This window comes from Elaeis guineensis, chromosome 1 (genome assembly GCF_000442705.2).
Source record: "Elaeis guineensis isolate ETL-2024a chromosome 1, EG11, whole genome shotgun sequence".
NCBI classification, from domain to species: domain Eukaryota; kingdom Viridiplantae; phylum Streptophyta; class Magnoliopsida; order Arecales; family Arecaceae; genus Elaeis; species Elaeis guineensis.
In genome coordinates, this window is record NC_025993.2 from 160619086 (window position 1) to 160631736 (window position 12651).

The 12651-nt window shown below is 35.7% G+C and overlaps 1 protein-coding gene across 1 annotated transcript in view; it reads right to left on the reverse strand.

The window, feature by feature from the left end:
- Positions 1–3448: 3448 nt before the first annotated feature.
- The window catches only part of LOC105039371 (stromal processing peptidase, chloroplastic), a 95930-nt gene continuing 86727 nt past the window's right edge, over positions 3449–12651 (reverse strand). Inside the window, 6 exon segments of the mRNA XM_073246112.1 lie at positions 3449–3647; positions 4899–5023; positions 5895–6045; positions 7682–7783; positions 8509–8794; positions 11681–11816. Coding sequence (XP_073102213.1) covers positions 4935–5023; positions 5895–6045; positions 7682–7783; positions 8509–8794; positions 11681–11816 — 764 coding nt within the window. The 3' untranslated portion in view covers positions 3449–3647; positions 4899–4934.

Below are 12651 nucleotides of genomic sequence, written 5' to 3' on the forward strand. Positions count from 1 at the left end.
TCGAGTTTGCTTCGATTACAAGATGCATACCTTTTTTTGTTTTATTAAAAGGTGTTATTGATTGCAGAAAGATGGGACTCTCTGGATTGACCACCATAGGGTACGTGCAATGTGCGACTCCTGTTGAGCCTCAGGCTGGCAGAGGGCCAATTTCTCTCTACCAAAGTGCCGTACATCTGTGCTCGAGCACAATGGGCAGAAGAGAAGCTAAACCGTGGAGAAGATGGAAAATATGAGGAAAGAGCAAGGCTAAGCGGAGAGGGCGAGCAAGAAAAGGGAGGGAGAAAAGGTTCAAGGCAGCGGCAGCTGGTTGTGATGCTAGGCTTTCAGCGGGCTGCTTCTAGTTAGACCCAAACAGGTGGGATTGCAGACAAATTTTTTAGTCGAAACGTGGACTTTTTGTTCTACAATACAAAATTATTTTAATGAGAAAACGCCTGTACATGACGAAGTGAAGTTTTTTCTGTCTTCCATTACTCTCTTCTTCTGAAAAAAAAAAAAAAAAGGGGTTTTTTCTGTCAGAATACACAAGCTCATATTCTGAAATTTTCTTTAACTTCACGATGCATTACTATTTTTGGCTTTATTAAAAGGTGTAATGTGATTGCAGGAAGGAAGATTGGAGCCTCGAGGATATGCATTTAGTAAAAACTCCACCAGTTGCGGCGGAAGAATGAGAAGATTGCCGGCTCTCGTCTCCAGTAGTGCGGTAGATGGAACATTAAATTATCAGCTGCAGCATGGGGATGAAAGCGATGCGCTCTTTACATGATCCCTTTTTTCAGAAAAAAGAAAAGAAGAAGAGAGGTGATGAATATCATTGTCGGTAGAAGAGTGTCTTAGGTTGTGGCGATCGCTTGGGTCCTCTGCCCTTTGCAGGCTTAGAATAGCACCTCGGTCCTCTGCTGTTGTTCAGGCTCAGAAGAGCATGTTGATTCATCTCTTAGCGACGCAATCCTGTTCGTGAACTCAATCTAATTTGCAGCTGAATCCCTTGAAAAAGGGTTGAGGCAAAAGCCTTATTGTCTTGCCTTCGTTTGGCTAAGGAAAGGGAAGTTGAAAATAAAAGCCATTTAACCCGAGAATAATTTTTGATTCTTCAAAACGTTTCTTCTATTTTCATGTTAAACATATAGGGGGTGTTTGGTATGAAGTAATCCATTCAAGGTCAAGGATATTGTGGATGAAGATGATGAGATCATCATATTTGGTTGCATCATGGTGATTTTATGTGCAGTGATTTTAAATCACCTCCACTGAAATTATCTATTGAGGATGAGTATCCAATATATTACTTCATTTGATGATTTTATATTAAAATATTTAATCAAATCATCTTCGTAATTGAGAGATTTTTAGAAGAGGAAAGCTATTTTGTTTGCCGTGATATTTTTTAGCACATATATGCGATATTATCTACGGCTGTATACGATATTATTTACGTGAGTTGGTGGATAGTTGAGCGTTATTTCTACGGAAGAAGAGAAGGAAATTTTTTTTTTAGCTATAGTGATGATTACAAAGAGAAAATTTGTTATATATTTTTTTAAAATTCTCTACCCCAAATCTCAATCCCAACTCTCGAAGCTTTGAGAGAGTGGTCGAAGTGGTGCTTTCATTTCTCAACCTAATCATAGTAATCTAAGTTTTTTTTTTTTTTTTTTTTATCTTTTTTTTTTTTCATTTGAGATATGTTAGAATATTTTTAATATTATATGGTCGGTGATTTTGAATTCCTGTGGCATACCAAACAAGTTATTGTACATATCCGAAGATGTTTAATCACTACACTATAACCAATCAAATATCATGATCTTAAATCACTAAAGATCAGATCATCCCAAGATTTAGATTACCAGTGATCTTAAATTATTATGATGATCCTAATTGGATCACCAAACGTCCGACATGAATCAAAATCAATCTGTTCTCAAACAGTTCTAAAGAAATGGGATAAATGCACCAAAGTATCTTCAACTTCGAGAGCAGTAAAAGGCCATATATGAAAACTAGGCGAGGAGCACAAGCAGAAGGGATGACTAATTAATCAGTCATTAATACCATTCATTAAGTTCATTTTTTTGCTTACCGCGCAGCTGCATAGTACCAGTGATTAAATCGCTAGTATTCCCGGAGAAAATGATAGATCCTAGCTTTTTCCACCTACCGGCAAGGAGAAAAGTGGATAGATCATGTTGACCCTCAACATCGGGAGTTCATCAGAGTGAACAAACAAGCAGATTGAGCTGTACTGGACTAGGGTTGCTGGGGCCAGTAAGCTTGAGAAGTCATGCATAAACTTGCACAATGGAGTTGCCGTGTATGGCAAATGGATTCGGTCCATAATTTGAACCAACACAATTACAATTGGTTGGACCCTACAGATGGGAATTTATGGGATAGATCTAAATCCAGCCCCCTTTTTATTTGTAATTGGTCTAGGACGAGGAATTTTTTTGGCAACCCAATCCAACTCCTGTCTCGAAAACTTCCTAACTGACGGCCACCCAACCCAATATAAAAACATCTATATATCTATACACTGCACATTAATTGCACGCACATTTCTCCATTTGTGGTATTGAGCCAAATGAGGCGAGGCAAGATTGCTCTGCAAATGAAATGGATCTCAAGACCCAAAAGAAATTAATAATATATATACAAATAATGTAAAAAAATGACTAGACGGAAACATGGCTGCTGGGTGACTTACACATTTTCGATAAGAAAACCAATAGGCTTGTCGTAAAACAGCATGCTGGCTTTTGGAGCCTCTCCCCGTGAAGGCTGAAACGTCTAAAGAAAGTTGGGAAAAGACCTGCTTCCTGCTCCATCCACATGATTTGATGTTGGATTATAGATTTGGATCATTTAATCTTCTTAGATGACCCAGGAGGAGAATTTCTGTCATCACCGTTCGACTAAATTTAGACAACTAGCTTCCAAAACAACTGCGGTTATGCGCACAAGTCAGTTAGGGAATTTAATTCGTCATGCATTAACAAGAATATAATTCCCGTCATCACCGATTAACTAAAATTAGACAAATAGCTTCCAAAACAACGGCAATTATACGCACAAATCGGTTAGGGAATTGAATTTGTCATGCACTAACAAGAATCCTGTGGTTCCCATATGTCAAGCATTCAATGCTTATATGCAAACACCCCAATCGACATATTACAAGACATGTTGTCTTAACAGTTCGAATCACAAGTCTTGTCCGACGACTATAGCATCGTCTTTCAAATTAGCTGCCAAAACGATCTTCTGGTCTTCGTTGTCTGTCATAAGCTATAGCATCAGCTCTGCCAATAGCTGGTTTCCAATTCCTTTTATTTCCCATTCGGAGCTAGAGATTACAACATAGGCTTTATTGATCCTACCATCTGAATTGCTAACAAAGCCATCTGAGACTTGTGTTACAGGCAAAGTGGAACTTCAGACAGATGTGAACTTGAAGATTTTCTTTCAAGAATAATGTATTTGTGTGCTTATATACAGAAACATACATAAAATAACAAATAATATAATTTTTCAAATTCAATTGTGATATTGTGTGGGCGCACTGCTGACACCGATCCTGTGCAGAATTTATCATAATGCATGAGGGCTCCAAAGAGATCGCCCGGAAGTCGGTTGCTGTGCTGTTAGGCACCAAGCATGTAAGTGTGTCACACATCTTCATTGATATATTGCACACATTAAAGGTGTACAATATCCAGTGTACAATATCTATACAACTATCATGCAAGGATGAAAGTTATACAGCATTCCTGTTACATGGCAATTTTTTGGGAACATGCATATACATAAACATGGAGGAGCAAGCACAGAATCAGGTTCACATGGTCATATTTGTGATCACAAGCTTTGGTCATAGAAGAAAATTAACAGGTTCAATACTCTTCCCATGTCTCCAGTGACACCTTACGGCTGCAATGCATCTGTGAGATCGTGGAGATCTGAAATTTCATGCCTTCATGCATCACATATCTCAAGGGGTCTTATTGAAACCATGGTCCCAACTATTGTGTTATTTAGGTTATATCACCATTTGACCCATAAAAAGGATCCCCATATTTCGGCAAATTTAAAGGATATCCTAATATGTTGAGCATTCTCTAAAGGTAAAATCTCTCTCTCCCCCCCTCTCTCTCTAGCATGCGCCCGCACACAGAGAGAGAGAGAAGGAGAAAGAAAAGAACTATGGTTTTTAGTTGACAGAAAAACGAGAGTGATCAGCCTCTGTACGGCCATTCTCTATTTTTCCTTGAAGATGAAATAACTTTTATTGTGTGTGGGTCATAACATTATCACCATTTGACCCATAAAAGGTTATATCCCCAAATTTCACCCATAAATGATCCCCAAATTTATGCTTGTGCTTTGAGGAAGATTACCAATTAATTGCCCTTATCATGACAAATCTAAATATGGAACCTTTTAAAGTCATTTTCGCATTATCAATCTAATTTTATGAAGATGAAAGAAAGCACCAAACATTGTTTGCTTGTCTATTCCATTGCCAATGCCACACCATTATGCAAATAAAAATTCTCATAGATTATCAATTTGTTTTAATCTGTCAGTTAATTGAGTTGAGTCCATTCTTTCTTGTAGACCAAAGCAAATTTAAGGCTTTCTGTGTAGGGTTCTGATGGAAGTTGAAGTATGAAATTCTCTTGAATTAGCACAGAGAACAGTGACCTAGCATTATATGTTTTGAATAGGAGTGCTTTTAAGTTTTTTTCTGTCATGGAAATGAAGCTGCCAATATCTGTTTCAATTCATGATACACCTCAAGCTTTCAAAATGGAGACAATAATTTTTGTGATCATCACTGCATACTGTCAACAAAGCCCAAACATCCATATGCATGAATCCAAGTAACATACCTCATTACAGGAAAAAACGAATGTTTCTGAAGCAAATCAGGTTGTGGGTCTTGTCATCGTTGATAGACCACGGCCAATGGGAGTGACCCCTTGATGGCCCAAATCAAGTTCTTCGTCATCTGAAACTATTAAACAAGAAAGTAATAATATTAAAGAGAGGCAAAATCAATATAAAGCAATTTTAGATTGACATTATTATAGATTTTTGGACAACTAAATAAAAGCCTAATAAACCACTCAAAGGAATAAATATGCCCGTTTGGAAGGGGGATTTATACAGCTGTTAGTGAGAAGGGTGTGACAGCCAAGTGGTTTCTTTTGTACTATTATTATCATAAAAATATTGGGCAAAAAGCAAATGATTCAATGAACAAAGATCCTAGGATACATGCCGGCAACAAAATCCATCCGAATGCACCATATATTATGGAAAGGAAATGTCAAGCCTGGAGAACTATGAAGATATCAATTACTAGGGCATCATTTAAAATGTGCAAGTGTTCATTGCAGTTCAAGATCTTGATCAGTCTTCTTGTAAAATATGGTTTCTCCCTTCAATGCCCAGCCATGTAAAAATGACGAATTATAAGAATATTCACGCGAAGTTAATTGAGTCCAATCATACTTATGATTACTCTTTAGTTCAGAGACTAGAGGTACTAAAAGAACTTTCTAGCAAGTCTAATTTCCTTTCATGTAATTTTCATGCTCATTGCTTTATTTCATTTTTTTAAGAAAAGAAAGGCATATTGTTTCAAATGGACATCAATGACATAAAATGAACTGAAACTTGTTGGAGTTTTATAGTTTTAAACCCTTGGAGAAAGCCAAACCCAGCACTAGAAATCAGCAGAAAAAAATATAACTGCGACATGGGAATTTCTTTAAGGCTCCAGAGAATAAAGGAAAAACCACATACTATGAATTAAAGGATGAACAACTTAATAACCCAGTTATTTAAACTAAGAGCATTGCAATGTGCCATACATGTCTTACCAGATGTATCTTCACCTGTGTGTGCACCAGCCACTCCAACACATGCAAACAAAGAAGAATCATCTACTTTCAAATGTTCATATGCAAGGTATATGTCCTCAATCGTTGCAGCTTCATACAACGAGGTTAAATCTTTAATGCACGAAATATCCTGAATCACATTAGAGACTATTACTAATGTAAAACAAAAAAAGGAGATTGAAAAGAGCAAGATTCACTAAACAGTAAGAATTAAAAAAACACAGAAATTGACACATAAAAGAATGATCAAGCTGCTTCCAATTTTTTTAAGAGGGTAACAAGGAGAGATTCTATGACTTGAATGTTAGGAGGCAGCACACAGTGAAATTTAAGTCTTTATGTCATATCGAACTGGGAAAAAGGTTCACAAATTGTTTCTTCCTAGAACTGAATTACAACATCGAAACTTAAATCTCTTAGCATGAATATGCATGCATGCATCCATCAATCCATACATGTGTGGCCTTGCATGAAGCATGGATACTCCAAATCGTATGTGGTATCCATATCAAACAAGTATTTGATATCAACACATGTCGAATACTTCTCAAATACATGTCCAATACTTTTGTTAAGTTTCATTTTTTTTTAGAAAAAAAAAAAAGAACAGAAAATGGCAGCCCAATTCACAAGGTTTCTGCCATTGCAAGGTCTAGGGAGGGCCAAATGCATGCAGCCTTATCCCTGCATGTGAAGAGAGTTTCTGTGTTTTGAACCGTGACTTCCAGGTCATAATGGAGCAATATTATCATTGTGTCAAGGCTCACCCTCTACATTTTTTAAGTTTCCTATTGTTCAAAATTAAAAAACATTGGATATTTCTCAAATACACTTGGATACTTCATCAATACCTCCAAAATTGAGAAGGGTATTTTCCTTCTTTGTTGAGTGCTAACCTTTTCATGATAAATGGTCAAAGTTTGAATTTATGATGTTAATATTTTATGGATTAGATCTATGTTTTGTATGGTAACTAGATGATAAGATTGCAGAGTTGATGTTATTAAATAAACTATGGATTATGTTGTTTTGACATCCTATTATGCTTTATGCATTCTTTTTTACATATATGTGTATCTATTATGCATATTATATATGTAATATATTTATTGATTCATCCTTACTGCATCGTATCCTCTTTTTTGAAGATTTGCTGTATTGTTGGTATTTGTATTGTCTTGTACCTGCACCCATGCTTCATTGGTGCTTTCATGCATGTGAGAGATAGAGAGAGAGAGAACTGCAGAAACAGAAAATAAATTCGATAGATGCAATGTACATGATAACATATAGGAGTATGTACTAAGGGGCTAACATCTCATCTAAAGATGAGAGTAAGGCGGATAGGCAGAGTTATAGTTTTCAAAAAGGTCATTGTGTTATGATTTTTTTTTTGACAAACAACAAATATAGTATTGTGATGGCAAGGGAAAGACCATAAGGCCTAGATGGCAGTTCTAAGAAAGGACTAAAGTAAACATGTCGGAGGATATAGCCCAAAATAGGAATTATTGGCATTTAGAAAAACAATGCTACATCAACGACATTAATGGTTTTTTGCTGATGTGTATTGCAATATTCAGAATCTCAGATGACTATTTTATGAGAACCACATTATCAGCCAGAGACTAAAAAGATAATGAATTCTGTTCCTGTACATGTGCAATTACTGAACATAGCAAAGAACCAAACAAAGGTTGGTGGTGGAAATGATAAGAAACAAATCTGCGAATAGAATTACCAGATCGACATATTGCTCGACTTACCTTTCTTGGAATGGATGAAGCCTGCAAATGTGCTAACAATCCTAACCAGTAAGCATTTGACTTGCTTTCAGCTTCATGTTTCATCAGCAGGGTCCTCTTTGCCTGCCATTAATGAAATCTGATGTTAGTCATCCCCGTAAGAACCAAATACAAGCCAATAGCATAAACATATGGACAAGAAACAAAATATGATTATAATGAAACAACCAGTACAGTTATATCAATTACTGTAAATGCTTCTCTTCAAATGCATTCTAGCTGACAATCACATATATCATAAGCAACTAACTTAAGACACCACAAAAGATTGCTGAATATGGTACTGAGAAAGAGCTTCACAGAGTAAATAACACTTCACTGAAGCAAATATAGAATGCATAGAATTTTATAATAAGTTAAATTTCTTCTTGAAAAGCATCAGATCCAGTGCCTTTTTGTGATATTTTATTATATGATTTTGTTGGATGTGTTCATACTAGACGTGTATGAGTACTTCATCTCATCAAAAAAAGAAAAAAAAAGCATCAGATCCAGATACTTTTCAGCACTATTTTAACTATTTAATGTAAAGAAGAACAAGCTTGCAGGTGGTGCATTAGTTAAATAACTGAAATTAAAGCCCCAGTAATCTGCAATTTAACTGAATCTAATTTTGTTAGCCATACATTCTGCAAATCACCAACTTATTACAAAATTCCAAAAGGTAAATTGGCTAATAGCTTTTCTTATCCAAAACAAGGATCGTATTTACAAATATATAACCATGCGGTCTCAGAGGACTCACTCATCATGCAAAATTAAAAATAATAGGCTAGAGATTCACAAACCCGGTCCAGCTCCCTCTGGGCAATCTTGTTACTATGCAAACCTCTAAGAACATTCTTGCATGCATCAACAGCTTTGTAAACCTGACAGACACTGATATTTTGAGAAACTGGAGCACACATGGGACAGAAACTTACTTGAAGACAGGCTAACATTATTAAACATACCTTACTTGGAGTAGAAGTTACTGATATCACATACCATCCAAGTTTCAGCCTATCAAAAAGACTTAGTTCAAAGGATACATCATATGTTAGTCCTAAAGAATCCCTGACAGTTGTGAACAGCCTGTAAGAATGAGAAATATTAGCATGTCAGTTATGCAATCCCATCATCTAAGAGTAGATCTAGGCTTCTAAAAACCATTTATAAGTAAAAGGAGACTCATGATTAAGCAAACTTAATCATTCATATCCATGAACTAAATTTATGTGTTAATCACAGAGCCTTTTTGATTAAGTACAGGCATAAATGATAATTAATATAGGTATACACAGTTACAGGAGAATAAAACAATAAGCCCCCAAAAATTCCGATAAAACTGGAGGTGCATTTATTGAATTAATGAATCTGATGTTTGTATATTTCATTCTGACCAAGTATAAATACCTTCATGAGAGACCTTACCCAGAAGTGCCACAAGTATATTGACAAAATCCAATACAACAAAAACGCCACTGCAAGTGTGAAACTTAAGTAAAACCTTAACTTTTTGGTGATAGTTGGTACATGGCAATTCGGGGCCTTTCAAACTTATGTATAGGTGCAAACGAGCCTAGTTGAGATGAACTAAGTAGTAGGCTGCTTATGCTTTCTCACAATATGAAAGGGGTATTTAAGCTTGAGCTATGCTTGACAGCATGTGTTCCAAACTCGGCTCTTGTTCGTAATCTGAACCAAGCTGAGATGAATTTGTTACCGAGCCAAGTGAGACTCTATTCATTTCAGCAAGCCTACAGTGTTCAGGCTCAGTCCACTTATAAGCTCAGCTTTAAACAATGTTCAAGCTTCCCTAGTTAATCCGTAAACTAAATATGAATTGTAATTTTTAAAGGAACGTTCATTCTGAAGACTCTAAAAGATATTCATATCATGGCCTGAAGTCTCAACCAACCTGCAAACAAGAACTGGAACATCTAGGTTTTGGCCGGCATGAGTACCAAATAAGAGTTGCTTATCGAGTCTCGGTCAAAAATAACTCAAAGAAATAACTAAAACTGTCTATAAGCTATTTGTGCCATGTCCTTGTCGTTTCTTTATTTTTCTTGAATCTTGGGAAGCATTTCTCTAAATTAAACTTGAATCTAACGCTGAGAAAATTTTGTCAATGTAGCAACAGAAGAACTGTTTTTGGTATAGCTTAGCCAAAAAGGAACCTGAACATGTTAGATTACCACCAAACAACAAACATCAACATTTTAATATTTTTAAATGATTTTTTTTGGCTTTTTTATATGAAACTTTGGAAACAAGACATATTAAGGTCTCAAGAAAACAAATTTTGCTTCAAAGTTTATTAACTTATCTTTCTTTCACTTACCCCAACTGACCATTTTTGATTTTTTTATATATTACAACTGAAACTGCTGAAACCAGAGTCGAAACAATCAAAAGAATGAAACTAGCAAGATCAAAGTCATTTAGTTTCAAAGTTTGATGCATATGAGTGTGTTTTGCTAGGATCAGGATGCTCTTTGAAGCCCCACTTGTGTATTCAATCATGCCTGTAATGGCTAAAGCTTTCCTCTTCTCAAACAAATCCTCTTCTATTTATTCTATGACATACTTTATTTTGGTAAGAGCATGGTCTGCAATACAAGTTTTGGTACCATGATGGTACAGGGTTGGTATGGGTTCAGGGTACCGACACTCAGTATGCCCATTGTACAGGGTAACAGTTTGCTACTGGTATATATGGTACAGTGCAGTTGGTATCGGGCAGTACAGTGCGGTACGGCAAACAGTGATGAGAGTATTATGAGAGTGAAAGAAAAGTGGATTTTTTAAAGATTTTGATAGTACAACGAGTTTGATGTGTAGGTTAAAGAAGCTAGCAGCTTGTCCTGTTTTTAGCTAGATGTGCTAGCATCCTTGCATATCCAAGAAGTTTATAGGCAGCACAATGAATTGGCACTTGCATTTTGTGTAACGAATCTAAAGATCAATCATCGACGGAACTAATGAAATTACCCAAGGCATGGCTGGTAATAGAGCTGAAACCAGATCGGATACTAGCATATCCGTATCCATATTTGTTTTGTCTAACGAATACAAATACAGATACGGATATTATTCGGATGAAAAGATTCATATCCATATTTGTGTTAAACGGATACGGATACAATTCAGATATTGAAAATATAGATATGATTATGGATATAATTTAGATAATTAAATTTTATAACTACAGAATTAAAGATATTACTAAATATATGATAAATCAAGTTAATAATATTTTTGTATGTTGTATATTTTTCTTAAAAATTAATAAATACTATATAAAATTATATAGGATTACATATATATTCAGATACGGATCGGATAGTTGTTTATCCATATCTATTTTTCTTTGATGGATATGGATATGAATACGGATATTAGTCGGATCATGAAATTTCTATCCATATCCGGATTGATTGGATACAAAAACGGATTCGGACGGATAATATCCATACCACTTTCACCCCTAGCTGGTAATGTTGCATAAGCCAAAATATCAGGGAACAAAAAAAGGTTCATGAATAAAGTATGAGCATCACAGATATGAATGTTGGGTACATGTATGTATTATTATACTTGGAAAGGATATAGTTAGAACCTAAAATAAGAAGTCTCTTAAGTGTTTGCATTTTCATAGGAAAAATTGATAATGAACACGAAACTGTACAAGAGGCCCTATAAAGAAGGTGCTGCATATTTGAGTGGCTGATCTGTAAAGGAGGAAAGGACCAGGATTCAGTGGGAGTTGTGAAAAGGATTTAAATAGGTTCGAATAGACGATGGAGCTTAGAGTGGCAAACTTGAACAATCACTGTTATAGTTACAGCTTAAAAATCTTGTTCATTTGAACAGTTACATGATCAAGTGCAAAATGCAACAGGGACCTAACAATTTAACAGGTTATTTTTTGAAGAATGCAACCACTGATCAATGACTATAAATTTACTAATGTACCTAGAGTTTATGATCTCAGCCAACAGCCCCAAAGTAATGCCGAAGAACAGTGGATGACTCCGAATATTTCTTTGGAGATCAGTTCCTACATCTTTCCTTTCAAAAGGAGTGAACATCTCTGAATTAGATTGCTCATCTGCATTTCAATCATTCAACAACTTCAGTCAGTATTTATTCTAAAAAAATAAATCATGGCAGGTAGTAAATCTTATCAGACTAAAGCTAATTCAATGTGTTTATGATTTATAAACATAAGATGGTAAGCATTGTACATGCGGCACTGGTAATGTATCGGCTGCATGCCAGAACATGGCCGCCACAGTGCCGTGTCAGTCTGTGGCAAGCACTGGCAAGATGAGGTAATGCATAGTATACACCATGTCACTGCCAGGTAGGCTTGCCTAACAAACAATACTTGAATATGAAAAATCCTTGAATTTCGCAATTTTATCATTCCATTAAAGGATAAAAGAATGTGTGTTTAGAAAAATCAAAATGAAAAAATAATGTACTTTTCTTCAAATGGAATATCAAGCTCGCTATCTCATAAGATTTTATCTGTGATAAATGTCCAGGGTTCAATAAGTCATGTGAACTAGCAGATATCATATTTAATAACGAATGGTATGAAACTTTGCTGCATAAAGTTCAGTGACAGAAAGAACAAAGTGTACCAATTCTCATGACTTTACAGATGCCATTTTGGAAGGAGTTATTCTAACACCAACATAGTCAAAGTTACTGATCTAGTCTTGATTACAACTGTTTAAAGGGGACTTCCTGCTAATAAGCAGAAAACAGATGTATATCACCATAATCAATGATACTTTAATGTCATTACTCCTAAATGAAGCTCAAGTCAGACTAACACCAGACACTTTGGCAACAGCACAAGGATCACATGGTACTAAACTTTAAATTTAAGAAAAAATGAGGTCGATTGATTGCAGAACCAGCATTGAATGGAAAGT